Source organism: Electrona antarctica (assembly GCF_951216825.1).
Source record: "Electrona antarctica genome assembly, chromosome: 6".
In the NCBI taxonomy this organism is placed as follows: domain Eukaryota; kingdom Metazoa; phylum Chordata; class Actinopteri; order Myctophiformes; family Myctophidae; genus Electrona; species Electrona antarctica.
In genome coordinates, this window is record NC_136811.1 from 16521588 (window position 1) to 16538564 (window position 16977).

The 16977-nt window shown below is 40.8% G+C and overlaps 2 protein-coding genes across 4 annotated transcripts; both read right to left on the bottom strand.

The window, feature by feature from the left end:
- Positions 1–860: 860 nt before the first annotated feature.
- gra (granulito) lies at positions 861–9187 on the bottom strand. The gene is made up of 6 exons (XM_079504314.1): positions 8925–9187; positions 7894–7982; positions 6360–6415; positions 2291–2396; positions 1883–1992; positions 861–1776 (listed from the first exon to the last, which is right to left on the bottom strand). The coding sequence occupies exons 2-6, from the start codon at positions 7979–7981 to the stop codon at positions 1741–1743; spliced, it is 396 nt and encodes a 131-aa protein (XP_079360440.1). The 5' UTR covers position 7982; positions 8925–9187; the 3' UTR covers positions 861–1740.
- A 2422-nt stretch (positions 9188–11609) lies between these two features.
- rbm12bb (RNA binding motif protein 12Bb) lies at positions 11610–15642 on the bottom strand. Of its 3 annotated transcripts, none has more exons than XM_079503313.1 (2): positions 15458–15642; positions 11610–13942 (listed from the first exon to the last, which is right to left on the bottom strand). In XM_079503313.1, exon 2 carries the CDS (start codon positions 13918–13920, stop codon positions 11914–11916), a length of 2007 nt encoding a protein of 668 aa, XP_079359439.1. In that variant the 5' UTR covers positions 13921–13942; positions 15458–15642; the 3' UTR covers positions 11610–11913. The 3 variants fall into 3 exon arrangements, with proteins under 3 accessions (XP_079359439.1, XP_079359440.1, XP_079359441.1); XM_079503314.1 differs by having other exon boundaries at positions 15447–15642; XM_079503315.1 differs by lacking the exon at positions 15458–15642 and adding an exon at positions 15198–15368.
- Between the last annotated feature and the right edge of the window lie 1335 nt (positions 15643–16977).

Below are 16977 nucleotides of genomic sequence, written 5' to 3' on the forward strand. Positions count from 1 at the left end.
CTCCTACTACTCTCGGGAGAGATAAAGCTTTTCTGAAAACCCCAAACTTGTGAGGCAGGTGAACCATGTTTCTGTTAAGTGTAATGCCTTGCACTTTGTTTTGATGATTGTGAAAAGCAGCCTTGTATTCAGTCAAGTTATTTTTGAGGGGATGTTTTGTACGGCCTACAGTTCAGAAAGTAAATAACTGGTAGGTTAATGCAGTTGATAAATTATGTTGTATTTATTAGCCCTTAAAATGTAGTCAAGGATTTTAAGTTACTTTTACTCATTTATAGTTTTCTTAAAAGTAGTTTCCTTCTTTTATGTAAAGCGACTTAGGGTACTTGAAAAGCATTATATACACTAAGAGATTATAACTTTAATAAAAAAATACATTTCTCATTGTTTAACCCATTTAGACCTGATTCTACAAATGTCTTCTAAATCATGAGTTCAGAAAAACGTACGATTCTATATCAATGACAATGCTTGTCAAAGTATTTCATGACAAGGACACCCAGAATGATCTATTTGGCCACAGAACCCCATTTCAAAATATGTTGTTCCAGAGACCCCTCCAGAAGCAAAGATGAGAGTTCAAAGCGTTCACTGGGAAAGAATATATATATATATATATTCATTCAAAGATATGCACACATTCAAGATTTTTCAAAAATAGCAGATCTACAAGATCGTAGCACAGCACTCGGTGCGGCGCTATGACCAGTGTATAGGCTATTTCTTCTCTGCAGGAAAAGCCATCACTATGGCTTTCCAAAGGAACGCTTTTATTTAAAATGCAAAGCAAACACAAACCAACTCAAAATAGGGGGTGCAAAACCCTTGTAAACACAAAATCATAAAGAAACACCATAGAATAAAACAAAACAATAATTCTTTTTTTTATTACAAACAAATGTAAAAACGTCACACTTCACCACATTTCAACTATAACTTCATGCAATTGAATTACACCCATTGGGGATGACCAATGACATCAGCCTCTCTCTTTCTGGTAAGTTAGCATGCTGAAATAATAGCAATTGTACTTACATCAATAAATGAATAAAAGCTGCAGGTGCTCTGTGGTAAAGTACCTCAAAACCACCACGGTACATCCAGCTTTGTTGAACACAATTGGCGCGTGTTCGGGGAGGGAAGCTGGGTGGGGAGGTTGATATATTTGTGAATGCACATACTCCCATGGGCTGGGGCGGTGCCTTTCAGCAGACCCTACCAGCAGTGTCTGTGAGCAGAGCGTATTGGGTGGGAGGAAGGCTGAAGGGCTACGTCCTTCCATAGTTACAGTATATATAAACTAGAGGGTGGACTGCCGGGCCCCCACTATTAATTTCAATCCAAGTTGCTAAGTGGTGTTTGAAGGACCTGGAAGAACGCTCTACTTCTGCATTTTCTCGATGCACTTCTGCATTTGGACACCAAAAAGTGGTGTCCAAATGCAAAGTGCTAACGAGTGCCCTGTGTTAAACCCCAGCTGCGCGGGGTTTACTTGTGCTACATGCAAAAAAAACGCCCGCCTGCAGTTCCAGCTTTGGCCAGTAGAGTGGGGCAGCTTCAACGTTGGCCAGCCGCTTGGGGGGGCTTACGTCCTCCCGGTGGGGGCTCTTCATTGGCAGGTGCGTCAGTAGGGTACCATAATAATGAGCAATATAGTGAAGACCAATAATATGAAGAAGAAGTTGAAACTGGTAGAAGTGGTCCTTCAATTTATTGCAGCTTTGACATTTGAACTGCAATTCATTGTTTGTCCTCAGCCAGAGGAGCCCAGGCTCTCTGTAAAGTTGAATAAGAAACAAGACAACCCATTAAAAACAAATCGGTTACTTGTTGGACAGCAATGGCTACCATTAGTTTATGGTTTTAGATGTATTCAACTTACAGCCTTTTCCAATACAACAGGGTGCTTGGGCAAGAACTCTGGTTTCTTGTTGGCCTCAGGACAATTTGCCAGCTCAATCAAAACATCTCTTGTGTATGATATTCTATGACCTGTTCAAAAGATATTTTACATTGCAATATGAATATTATCAAAGCCTTCTCAACTTCTTTGACTGGCGAAAATGTTTAATTGCACTCTTCCTGTAATTGTGTGAAATGTATCATACAAAAGATAACAATTAGAAAGGTACTACAGCTCTTATCAATATATTGCTATCATTGTTATGTTTTGTTGTAGAACTGTGCCTGGTGAAATGGACAGTTCAAAATGTCTAAGTTATAATAGTACAAAAGCAAATGCATGTCATTCACAAAATCTTCACATAAAAAGTTTGATTTATAACTTTACCCGATTTTTCCTTGGTTCCAGGGACAGGTACATGTAAGCACAGCTCGCCTTGACTTTGTTTGTCCAGCTGGAGGATCCTACAGAACTGCTCAACCGTAACTCCCCCCTTCAAAAATATAAACAGAAAAGAAAAACAAAAACAGTGTGTTTTGTTAGTGAAGATGTTTGACTTTTACAAAACGACTCCTTAACACAATCAGTCCCAGGATTCCTTCAAAATAGGAGCTCTGGGGTGCTGGGAAAACATGGCCGCTTTTACTCTGAACTCTGAATTTTGCTAGCTTACCTTGCTCTCGTTTCCATTATATCGCTAAATATTCCAAAGCGTTCATATTTTGAATGAGAGGCGGATGAGAAGTCAGAAATGAAGCGCTTAGAATATCCATCAGATCAAAACCACAGAGAGCGCCCTGGATTAGGAGAGACGAGGCATTCTTTCTGCCGCGCTAACAGCTAAGTGAACGGGACGCTAATATGAACGAAGAGCAAAGCGTACGGTGGCAGAATATTATTCTCTCGCCTGATATCATTGAAGATGCACTAGGACACACTGTACACACGTCATTGCAACCCGTCGGTTGGATTCCCTAGGACATGTGGACACGTCGGATGGACGGAACATGTTAAAGGTTTACGTTTCACCCCTTTAACACCTTGGAGGCGCAGGAGATCACCGTCAAGTTCAAGTTCACGGTCAGTTGCCCGAGACGGAGATTTATTAATCTCCGTCCAATTAGTGCTATGAAAACTGATCGCATCGCTCTACAGCCTAGAGGCGCTTATTGCGCAATCCTCGGTGTTGCACAACAGTGACTAACACGTCATCGAAAATGTTCCCTGCCTGTTTAGCTGACGACAACGAAAATCTTAAAACATTCATAACTCGCGATCTAAATCATCCCATCTAATTATGAAAAAAGATCCTGTGTTTGACGGCCCTCCGCTGTCCAGTCGCTAGTCGCGATAGATTTATTCTTACCTCCCGTTGTTGTCGATCGACTCTAGAGTGGTGTGTGGCTATTGTTAGCTGCTACACACACATTCACAACAACATCTGGTCCGTCGGTAAAAGTGGTCCGGGCGCTATAAACGATTTTTATTTTATTAATGGATTAAATAGGTCCGGGCCCTCAAGGTGTTAACTCCCGGGACGCCATCCCTTGTGTAGGATATTCTATAACGTGTTCAAAGATATTTTACATGGCAATGTTTTCATATTGCACATATACCCGTATATTTTTATATTGCAAGTGCATGTTTTCCTGTCGCGTGTGTGCATTCGTCACTCAAAAAAATAAAATAAAGCACTAGTCAAACGAATTAGTACTACACATCCGGAAAAACCGGCACCTTGTCATCACTGCTCACAGCCCCATAAGATAACATTCGGAATGTTTGACGCAATGGCTTGTGTTTTCGAAAGCTCTGACCATAGCTTAAGCAGTTGATCGTGTTTTCCTTGTTCTTTCTTTAAGGGATCAAGCCCAAAGGGACTTCTTGATCCCTTATTATTGTATTTGTCCAGATTCTTCTTTTTTTCTTTTGCCGCCAACAATAGCAGTTCTGGCTGAACCGTGCAGTCGGTTTTCGCGAAACTTGGCAATATGGTAGAGCAGTGGTTTTCAACCAGTGGTCAACCAGAGGGGGTTCCAGGTGGTCCCCAGCACAGCCGGACTGGTAAACAAAATCAGGCCAGGAGATGAATACATCAGCCAGGCCCACCCACACGCGTGTATTAATTATTGAATTCACATTTTTGTGCCCCTGTGACAGTGTTGTCCCTGAACGAGTTCAATGAACGATCGTTCACGAACGCGTTCATATTTTGGGTGAACGTGAACTGAATGTACTGTATTTCCGCTTGGGGAACGTCATTGTGAACGCGTTCATTTCTGGCGTGTGTGAACATCACTTACTCACGTTCAACTTCGTTCAAGAGTGAGTGTTTCCATAGAGCCTTCCAGGCTAAGTCCCCGGCACTAAAACACCCCCTAAACATGCCTTAATATCTAGTGGAAAACCCAGCCCTTATCCGACACAAATTAACTAATCTTTCTCAGCCGTCACTGGAGCGCGCATCGCGCATCTACTGCATGATGATCCACTCATGCATGTAGCACGCAGACAGAGAGCAGACACAGAACATGTCCCAACTCCCGACCCAAACACTGAGGAAACTTGTTGTTTGATTAAACATAATGTGCCACGAAAAATAGCTTCCAATAGCTTAGTTGGTTATTTTTATTTTGCATCGAGGAGGTATGTGTCCATCCATATCGCCACAAACGGCCAACAACAGACATCTCTCTTCCACAGTGAATGAAGCGCAGTGATGCCCGATTTATTCTTCGTCGTACGTGTTCTGTGCTGAAAATAGCCGATCTACAAGCTCACAGCACATCGCGTCCGCCACATGTTGTGAGCTTGTATATCGGCTATTTTCAGCACGCGGAGATATGCAGGCTGTGAGAACCGAGAACATTCAGAAACTTGTGCCTTCACAATAAAAGCATGCAGCTTTCACAAGTGTGCCCATTAAGACAAGGAAAAGGAGTATGAATTCGGTGGCATTTCACATTGCAAAAGAGCTTTTTTCCCCCAAAATGTAAAAAAAAAAAAAAGGAATTAATTTGGATAATGGTAACAAAGATATTGTAAAAGAATAAAGTCTGCGTTTCATATGGCTATGGCAATAATTTTGAGAAGAAAAAAAAAACGAAAAAGAACTATAATAGTTCATCATTTAAAATTTTGAACTAAAGTTCATGGTTCCAAAAAATGAAATTTTGAACTGTGAACTGAACTAGTTCATAAAAAAAAACTTTCCCAACACTGCCCTGTGAATGTAATGTTGATCATTTAACCCATTTAGGCCTGACGTCGAAATAAGAAAAACGTTCGCTCTGAAAGAATATATATATTCAAAGATTTGTGCCGCATTTTTACGAATTTTCAAAAATAGCAGATATACAAGCTCGTAGCGCGCGCTATGAGCTTGTAGATCTGCTATTTTTCAATAGCTAATCCCGTCCAGAATGGGTTAATCATTAATACTAATAATGAAATAGACAAAGCTGGTCACCAAAACAACAAGCATATAGATGGCTGCAACCACAACTACACTGACAAACTGACATAAGTCAAAAAGTTCATATGACCAGTGAATGGAAGCAACAAATATTATTATTGCTCCCATTTCTTCCAATTGCTGTAATATAGGCTACATACAGTAGAGTTGAGCAATGTACAGTACTGCTGCTACTAAATGCCAATAAAATGCTAAATAATGGACCCTGATATGAAAAGGGTTGAAAACCACTGTGGTAGAGGGCTATGCAAAACGGTGAGGACTGAGGACGCGAAGCCCACGACAATTGGCCAAAGGGTGGCACTATAGCACTCAATTGAAAATGGCATAGTTCATGAACCGTTTGACCGTAACACTTCGATTCACATTATGCGTCTCCTCATGCCACTTTCGCAACAACTTTCGCACGCAGCAAAGGTCGTCTCGGGATCGGGACTCGAACCTACACGTTGTCAGGCTGGATTACCAGCCTATGTGCCTGGACCGCCCGGCCGGCCCAGGCTCTGCCTGGGTTTTTGAGCAATTTCCGTTAATTGTTCTACACACTCTATGGACAAATATCTGAAATCCCAGTTGAAGAGAAGTTTGTACGCAAGCAGCGATAACAGGCACATTGAACAGGCATAACTCATGCCTCGTCTGTCTGTATGTTTGGGGTACGAACAGCTGCAATACCGCTGGGTGACCTAAAGGCACAGCCTAAAAGAACTAATTGCTTGGTCCCTCTGCTTGCAGCTATATTTTTTCTATATATATAGATTTCTTACCTTTCCTGAAAACTATAATCCTGTACCTTTTTTTTCTGTAAAACATGTGATGGGACAATTGGTTTCTAGAACATTATTAAAAAGGGAGTTACCACACCATGTTGATTCCTGTAACGTCTTAATCACATTAACATCATATCATTATTAACGTTCACAACTTCACATGTGAACACCTATTATGCTTTGCACAATTTAAAGGAAAACACTCACTCACCTGTCGATTTGCCTCTATAAACACCTGTTTATAAGAGTCAGCATCCCCCATAGGGTCTGAAGAAAGCAAAGCAGAGTGGTGAATTAGTTATACATACATTATAGATAGTACTGTACTAGTGTGACTATCAGTCAAAAATACCCATCAGCGAATCAATAGTATATGCACCCCCCCCCCCCCATCTAGACTGAGTGACAATACTTTGAGCATCATGGAACACTGGAGTTCGGAAGCACTCGTTGGAAATCCCTCAATAGCCCTTTGTACCAACCGTTTCTAAACTGCACATAATGCAGCAGACAGCAGGACATTGCATTATTGAAAAGGAGTGCTTCCAAACACTTATATAATCACCTGGATGGAATTTCTTGACAGAAACAGCTCAGAACATGTCTTTGTCTACGGTAGATTTTTATGAAACAAACACTTTGCAGCGAGAAAGAGGATAATTAATAATTTCCATACAGCTGCAATGAGTTTAACACTGTTAAATACAATCAGATAGGACTTTTGTTTATATGCATGTGCTGTCAAGGCCAGGATGTTGTTTTTTTGTCAGTAAGTAGGCGTTCTCGCATAACTTCTGGGTACAATGATGTCACGTGCATAGTTCAATACCAGAACGCTCGCCTCAAAACATTCCGGCAAACTCTAAATGTCTCTACCTGGTATTCCTAAACAGGATTGCCTAAACCTGGTCTTATGCCTAACCTTAACCTCAGTAAAAACAGTGCCAAGACCCGATTTCTAAATTTAACCCGAGTAAAACTATGCCTAATCCTAAACTTATTTCTAACTTTATCCTCAGTAAAACAAAAATAACAAATAGAAGAATACAAAAAGCACCCCATCAAGCGGTCGGCAGGGGGGAAAACATAGGGCCAGGGTGTTTTGAGGCGAGCATTCCGGTTACCCTGTCAGCTACTGTACCAACACATGATCCATCAAAGCTTGTAGTTATATTCATTTCATTTTGTATTATCTCCTCTCCTCAACAACTAGCCTGGTAAAACATCCTGGTCATGTGAATTGAATGAGTCATGAAAATGTGAATTCACACTACCAGGATGGCTCTCCATACCAGGATACCCAGCAACCACCTTACTCTCCAATAGGCCTATCTCACAGCCCGTTTTCCACGCCCACTTCCGGTAAATAGTGGTGTCTTTAACATGAGCATTTACACGTTTTTTTCTCTGGAGAATCTAAGTACATTTTCTAATGTAACAATGTGACAGACCAATATTATTATGAAGCAAACAAGATGGTAAATCAGGTCGAACAGATAGAACAAACCTTACCTTGAGAAAACAAAGGTTGTAGACTTCTTAAATTATCTCTGTTAACATGTAGCGTCTATGGAGTGACGTCACGCTATCACCACTAACCCCGAAAGGGGGCGTATTTAGGGGGGCGGGGAAATTCTGTGAGATAGGCTTATTCCCTCACAATCCCTATCATTTGCATTTCATGTTTGTATTTAAAATGCTGCCAAAGGTTAGAAGAAGAAAGCTGAACCATACAAACTTCTTACCAAGGGAAGGGACACCGTTATTGCCGCGCCGAAGGGGCCTTGCAGGCTCCAGGTGCTTCTGAAGGATTCTACGGCTGGTCACCTCCATCCTGAAGAAAATTAGGATTTTGACTATTATGTTTCATATCACATGTGATTATTATGGCATGGCACTGATGTGAAACAGTGCTGGCCGTGGCAGTGCTTTGGTCACCATCAGATAGACAGGACCTATATTTAATTTGAAGTTAGCTTGAAGGTATGTTCTTCAGCAACATCGTGTTTGTGTATATAAAAATACTTTATCTCAAGAATGTTTCTATTCTGAAATAGAGTTGGATATGAGGGTTACCATTTTGATTATATCAGTATTTGTTAACTTTTAAAACAAAAGGAGTCAAAGGTATGCACAGGATTTGGACATTTTGTATTTATGCGTGAACATCTTTTACATTCGACTCTCGAATCGATTACACTCGACATGAAACTGATAATGATCTACTTTAGCTTTAGATTAGATGCTTGCGTTTGTCTAACAAGTTCTTGAAACGTCCGACGAGGGGCAATAATATTAATAACCTGTCGATGTAGGTTTTTATAGACAATGGTACAAGCTCACAGCGCGTCAAAGCTAAACGTGTAAACTTGTAGATTTGTTATTTTCGGAGCGCGATGCCGTCGTACGACGAAATACAACGGGTTCACTAATCACTGCTTATCTACTATATCTTCATCAGACAGTGGCAAGCCTACATGATTAATACCAGCAACAAGTAGTACCACAATGTCGCTTGTTAACTTAAAACAGAACTGATCTGTCTCAGCTGTAACAGCGCATCAAACTTGTTCAGTTATTTTTTTCCCCTTCTTTTTTTGGTGGGGGACACAAGCGACACCCTCTCGCGTGATGGAGTCCTGTAAATTAAGCTAACCCCATTAGCAGCCGCCGGTCACGGGTGGCGTGACAATTTATTCTGTTGACACTTTTTGAAAATATCATACTAATCTTCGTAAATCGTAATCAACTTTTTTCTTCTGTGTGTTCCAATCACCTGTATCGATCACCTGGCGCCTCTGGTTGTTCGGTTTGTGTTGTTGATGCTGCAGCGGACGCCGGGCACCACCAGGCAGGCAGGAGGACAGGACAGTCAGGCAGCCTCCGGCGTGTTGCTCCACAACTTTATAAATCACATCAGTGCTGGCTGGAGCACCTGTGTCATGTCATCTGTCTGCGTCAAGTCCCCAAAAGCATGTGGATCTGAATTCCGGCCGTTGAATTTCAAAATAAATTTTCTTTTTACAATGTTACAAGTTATATTTTTGTCATCTCATCGTTTTAGCCTACAAACGAGACGAATCTGCCAGAGCAGTGATATTAGTATTTTTTGCTATCACATTTTATGGATTTTTTTGGATTGATTGAATAGTTTATTAGACATAAATGTAAAAATAGCAAGACTACAAACACTTATTCCAAAAGATAGCAGCAAAAAGGTATTTGCAGTCTTGTTTCCATTTAGGCCCTATGCAATCAATTCATAGACATGACATTTTATGTAAAGAATTATAAAATGTGACATTTAGTCTTTATGTATAGTTTTTAATTGTTTATGTATAGCTTTTTGTTTTTCTTAGCCATTTACCAAACCCGGAAGTTATGCAGGAATGCCTACTGAGTGGCAAAAAACTACTTTCTGGCCTTGACAGCCCATACATCCAAACAGAAAAGTCCTATCTGAATGCGTTAAACAATGTTAAACTAACTTTGCATGTTGCTTTGCCACTCGATGTACCATTCACTTTAAGCATGCGCATACCCTCTATAGGCAAATGGGACTAACCCATACTAGGGGACTAACTTCAGGTCCTTGATGCGCAGGACCATGGACTGACCGTTTCCGTATCCGCTCGGGTGACCGGATGTTTAAACTACAAGGCAAAATGACTCCTGTCCAATGCATAGATATCATATCATATCATATACGTATACAGTATAAGAAAGGCTATGATCCAATGTTCTTGATAGACCACTGTGCTCCCCCTAGCGAACTCTACGTCAAGTTAATACATTTAAAAACAACTTCAGGTTGGTGAACTTCAAAATAACACGATTTAGAGCACAGGTATGCTAGTGTGACAGTAATTTATTTCAACTGCCCCTTGACTGTAAATGAGTTCTTTCAAAGAACGCAAGATCCAACTGCTATAAATAATAGATTTATCCCGATTGATTGAAACTTTTCTGACAGTCACTCACTTTTTTTCTCGTGATAAGATAATTACGGTAGGCCTATAGTACTTTTAAGCCGTTTGTAGCATTTTTTCCAGTTGCCCAACGTTAAATCAGCTACATTGTTATGGTAACATTTTTTCCAAGTAGGAATTGAAAAAAGCAGTAAAAAACACCATAATAGGAATTACATTCCAACCAGAGCCTAATAAAGAATGCAAGGATATTTATATTAAAGTTCAGTATTTACATGGAATTCTTTAGCAAATAAATATAACTAAGCCCATTGCTGAGCCATGAGGCCCATAGCCCATCTTGTTTCCTTAGCGTGCCGTGAGGCATCTTGATGTACAAGTACACCCCCTGGACATGACACTAGTATATGTTGCAGGGACATACTATAACATGTATATATATATAAATATAAAAGGTGATTAAAAAGCCAAGTTTAGTGGATAATTACACAGGGACAATGGTGATCAGATAATTTACTTTAGGTGGGCCTATCATAATCATTGTAATGTAGGCCTGTACATTCGTGTGAATACTCACCATTCTCAATTAATCTTAGGAACAAAATAAATAGTACAAGTGTACCTGCCACACACCGTTTTGGTACTTGATATTCTGACTTTTCTACACCATATTATATGGAATAGTTCAGATTTTTTTTAACTTAAGCTGTATGAAATTAATAGTGGTTGCAACCGTATAAAATCGATTGCCCGAGTCCCGTGGTGGGAGTTCTGCTCTGGTTTTGGTCAATATTAAGTAGTTCCAGTTCTGTGGGAGACACTGGGGCCACACAGTAAAAGTAAATTAATTCACAAAACTAACGTCATTTGTATTGTTGAACCATTTCTAAAATATTAGCGCAACTTTCGTTCAACTTTGACCCCTTCTATCACATGGAACTATTTTTTGGGCAGTGATATGGACACAAAAAGCATAGTTCCGTGTGATAGAGGGGTCAAAAATGAACTAAAGTTGCACTAATATTTTAGAAATAGGTCAATACAAATACGTTTTGTGGATGAATTTACTTTTAATGCGTGGCCCCTGTGCCCCCCACAAAATGACCAGAACTACTTCATATTTCACGGGACTCAAGCAATCAATTAATACAGTTGCAACCACTATATTAATGGCAAGTATTTCATAAAAAAAATCTGAACAAAGTACAAATGCACGAGCAAACGATGCAGCTGCTATGAGTTTAGATCAGACTTAACTGGATCCTGTGACGTCAGAGTGAAGTCATTGTTAAATAATTTGGATATAATAATCAGTTGGCTCAACATCAGTCATTTTACCTGGTGGAGAACAACTAATTTAAATTTAAATAAAGATTCTTACAAGATCTCAAAGTCATTCCTTTTCCTAAAACAGAAGCACTTTTGAGTTTGGAGAGAAACCACAAAAATACTCGCTAGACAGTTGCGCAAACTGGAAAATGATCGAACAATACATACAATTAAATTTAAATAAAGATTAATACACAAGTCAGATAATTCAACAGCATGCCATTTATCTGGGTTTTATCACTTATTACATTAACAAAATTATATTTACATAAATGTCCCCCCGTAAAAGCTGAGGTCATTGAAGAAAGCAACTGAACAATTATTTCATTGTAGAACACTCAAAACAAAACACATTTACTAGTCACACTATGTTGTCTAATCACAATATAACATTTCCTGTAGAGCAAAAAGAAAAAAGCCTAAGTGAAGCTTATATTTCAAAAATATGGTCATGTTATGTCCGAAACAAGTTAGGACAGGTTACATCATATGAAAAGCGCTTTCTTTTCAAACAAAAATCAACTGTATTTTCCTTGCACCTATTGGTCTTCCACTCAGTTCTTTAACTGCTGTAAGCGCCTCCTGGCGGGAATCAAAGACCACAGTCGCAGAACCATTTGGCATTCCATTCTTGTCATGTAGTACGGTCACAGATCCAGGGATCACACGATATCCATAACAAAAGTCATAGATTTCATCCATTTTGATTTTCGATGGCAGGTTCACTAGCTTCAGACAAGTGGGACCCTCGAACTGGGGTGAAGGTGGCCCAAAGTCTCCATAATTCAATCCGTTACCTCCGTCCTGTGAAGCATATGATCCTCCTGGGTAAGGATCACTCCGTCTATGGATATTAACCTGTAGATCATCCGTGGGCATTCTTAAGTTTCCAACCTCCATGTCACCAGGATAATGGGGTCCATCACTTTTCCTGGAAGAGTACCTCTCCTTCCTTGCCATAGACTCTTGCGCTGCTGGGGGCTCAACACCAAACTCCCGCATCTGAGACAGTGATATGCACTTCAACATGACTACTGACCCAAGAAACCTTTGCCCATCCAAACGCAGAGCACTCATAGCCTCCTCCTCAGACTCAAAGACCACTAAAGCCTCTCCAAGACCAGCACCTTTATGATCCCGCAGCAAGAACACTTTGTCCTCCGTAATATTGAACCCAACAGAACCCATCTCAAAGAAATCCATGATCTCTACTTTACGTACATCAAATGGCATATTACGCACATAGAGACATGCCTTCTCAGAGTCATTAACATTACCTCCTTGACCAGGTCTCCCGGTGTGAGATTCCAGGATGGACATCATCTTCTCACGTGAAATTGGAGAGATGTGAACATTTTTGTGATTTAACTTTTCATTATGGCGTGTTAAGGCTGAACAGTAGTCCCTCAGACTGTTGAAAAGCACAAAGAGAGAGCTTGTTCTTCTTCCTTGGTCATCAAGTAGGAAGAGTATCTGGTCATCCTCCAGTCTATAACGGAAAAATTCTTTGATGTCACGCTTTTCCACAGCATGCGACAGATTTTCCAACATGACACAAAACTCTTCATTGGATGGAGAGTTGGGTCTGGGGGGCAAAGGAGACCTCGACCTTGTACGAGCTTGTGGTTGCCTTGCACTGTGAGTTGCAGGGCCCAAAGGAGATCTTGACCTTGTACAGGCTTGTGGATAACTTGGCCTGTGAGTTTGTGGGGCCAAAGGAGATCTTGACCTTGTAGGGGGCTGTGGATACCTTCGACTGGAAGTTGGCGAGCTCCCTCTTCTGAACTTGCCGTTACCGTTTTCACCCACTCCAAAGTTACCACCTGCCTCAAGCCAAACTTCTTCTGTTACTGGTCTAATTCTCACAAACCTTGGACCAATGTATTCCCTATCCCTCATCAGGCCATCTCTTGCATCCTGGCTTGTGGCAAATTTGACGAAACCTTCCCCATTGTTATGGCCACGTTGATTTTTCCCAAAGATTATACCCTCAACAGATAAACCATGAAAAAAGTTACGTACATCAGTTTCAGTCACAAAGAAAGGCATTCCCGTCAAAAGCACGCACACAGGATCACTGGTTGATTGAGGCTTCAGCTTCTGGCGTGCCTCATCATGAGAATGGTCTGACTGGCTATGTCCCCTGTTAGCAGTCTGCATGTGGTCATCTTTCCTAGCCTTTCCAAAAACCTCCACTAGATGCCGCTTGGACCTTTCCCGGTGTGAACCTTTTTGTTCCAGCTCAGCATTTTTTGTACTTTCCTCAAGTATACTCTGCATTTCCGACTTACTGCTCAGCAGCAAGTTGACTGGGCATCCCTTAATGCAACCCCCCGACCGAACCATTGCCCTTCTTGCATCTTCGTCAGAGGCAAAGATAATGAAAGCCTCCTCTCGTACCCCACCAATAATATGCACCCCACCATCTGGGATTTTGAGGCCTCTGAAGAAATTGCGAATGTCCTCAGAACCTGCTGTGACGCCGAGTCCCTGTAAACGGATGACCACCGCCATTCCGAAGCACAAATAACAGCACCTGCAGATTAGAACAGAGGGGTACAGAATGACATTATTGCTGACAGCATCTCTGGCTCACCTTCAAATTCCTTGACATTCCAACATGACACCACTGAACCTTTAGTTTACAGTGTGTGATCATAACATGGCAAACTGGTACACCACTGAAATACTGTAAAATAGGCAATAAGACTGCAGATATCGGATAATGAGCATTAACAAACGCATAGCTCACTCCCTTGTTCTCTGGGATTTAATAGTCTCCTTGGCAATGCCTCAAAGCATATGCAATTCAGTTTAACTGAGATTAATAGCGCCATTAGTGTGCAATCTCAGGTACAAACTATGAACAATTCAATTCAAAGTTAAATATACAAAAGTCCATGCTCATCTCTTTCATCATTGTGATAGTCTTCCAATGTGATGCTCTGGGTTGCGCCCAAAATGCAGTCAATTATTGGCCCAGAAAACGATAACATGGCCATCAACAGGAACACACATAACCAAGAGCAAGTGTTCTCGTTAGGAAGAGCCTGAAAAAACAACCACAGCAAAAATCCTAATATATAATTTCCAAAAATAATCACGAGCTTTATAATAAATAAATAAAGGACAACCCCCTTTCTTTCATTTAAGTGGCCTGGCCACTTTTGACGAACCAATTTATACACCAGGTCCATAAACATAAGCATTAATGTCCGCTACACACGTTTAGAATTACATTCAATCTTTTAGTGTAGTTGCGATTTCACGAGAAACCGACATCTCTCCAAGGAAGAAGCACCATATGCAGACATTGCAAATATACTTGATGGGATCATGGGAGCCAACACACCAAACCACTGTCGACGGCATCACTTGCATCTCAAACACAGAATACAAAGAACCAAGCAAGACATTAGAATCCAGCTCCACTTCCCTGCACTGATCAACCAATAACTCTTACTGCATGCCAGCAGTACCAGAGGCAGTTAATCAGATTAAGTCATATCTCAGTCTTGTCGTGGAATTACTCGGATCAAACTGGGGATCGTTTAAATTAAGACAGGTAGAGAATAATGGCGAATACACCACCAGCCATTTAAAACCACAATGGATGCGAATGGTTCAGAGTAGACTTCAGAATCAGATAATAGAAGACTCACGTTCAGAAGACAACAGCTAAGCTAACGTTAGCCAACAACGACAGCACTCTCTACCTGCATTAGCGGTCTCTAGAGTTTAAATTAGAATCCATAATAGACGGTGTCGCTTGACAAAAAAAATACATTTACAATTTGGCTTGTATGTTGGTTTTTCCCAGCTGACTTGGAAAAAAGACCGCAAGGTGGTCTAAACGTCGTACCGATGCTGTGTGGCTAAAATAGCATGGAGCATTTTAAAGTGAGCTGCGAGCCTCCCTCTTGTTCTCATGTTATTTGCGACACCTCCATGGCTTTCCAAGGCCTCTAGCTAGCAGTTAGCGGCTAGCTCGAGAATGAGCCGTTCATTCCAGTGTACCCACAGCTAACGACAAAACGTACTCAAAACTTACTCAAGAGTCTACCACAAGAGACCGTGTATTTCGGAGCCGGAAAGTTACGTGAAGCGATTTTGTTTGGGATAAAATAGCAATAAAAAGCCAGTGCGGTGAATGGGACCCAGAGTGTATTGTCTTGATGTCTTGTCTTCTCTCTCGCTGATGCTGAAGCAGATTCTTCATTTGGATTTCCGTCGGTAGAATAGCTTCGCCAACTAGGAGCATTACCGCCACCTACCATGCTGGAATGTGAAGTGAAGCGCTGAGTGCCGTGGCGAACAGTGATGATTCTCAATTCTGAAGATGACCCTGGCGTCGTCTCAATTTTGGCCATGTAAGTATCAGGGGTCATCAGTTAGATTTTCTTCTAAACATAGGACCCAGTTACTGAATGTCAAATTGCCATGGATTTTCTCCAGACTATGTATGACAATGATTTACTATGAAACTATGGCATATTAGGAGTCCAACTACTGCTGGTGGTTCGCAAATGTTTTATTTGCAAGGACCCCCTTAACTCTGAGACTGACTGAGTGTACAAATGGAACCAAATGGACCATTGGGTTCTAGGCCAGTCAATCTAAGATTTGACCCAAAAGTAGGTTAATTGTTTTTTGATGATCCTTACGTTCAAAGAGAAAAATAGAGTATTATATAAATTGTGGATCATGGTAAAATCAGGGGTTGTAAGTTGGAGTACCATTAAAAACCTATAAGGCAAAACAAATCTAATTTTAATTATGCTTTAAGAAGCATGTAATGTGTCAAACTAGGGGGTTGTCATGATTCTGAATCCATTCCAAGCATTAGTTTTGCACGATTGGGCTAAAAACAGCCAGTCTCCTTGGAATGGATTCAGAATCATGAAAACCCCCTAGTTTGACACATTACATGCTTCTTAAAGCATAATTAGGGGTGGTACTCCAACTTTAAACACGAATTTACCATGATCCACAATTTATATAATACTATTTTTAATGTTATTTGGGATAAGGATCATAAAAAACCTTTAACTTTTACAATTTATTTTGGGTCACGCCCTTTTTTAGTTTAGATTGACTGGCCTATTCCATTTGAACACTCTGACTTGCAGGCCTGTTATGGTCATTCAGGGATAGCTCTTTGTGTTTCTGGTAATATTATTGTTCACTCATTTTGTATGTCCGTGGCAAAAATGTCCACCACAAGCCAGCATGGCGATGCCCCCTGCATTTAATTAAATTATCATTTAATTTCAGATGTAGGCCATTATATTTCTTTGTGGTTAAATGGGTAAAGGCCTATTCATAGTCTGGATTTTCGGTGGTGAGGTGACCACCGGAGCTGTAATAACATGGAGCGGTGGTGAGTAAAAACAGAGAGAAGGGCTGGGGAGAGTGGTGGTTTGCTCTTCACCGCGGCACCACCGAAAATCCAGACTATGAATGAGCCTTAACAGTACAATAGTGAGTGAGCACACCCAATGATCCAACCCAAATTGGGTAGTCACAGGATAAAATCAGCAATTTACAGTTGCCTCTTAGCAATTTTAGATG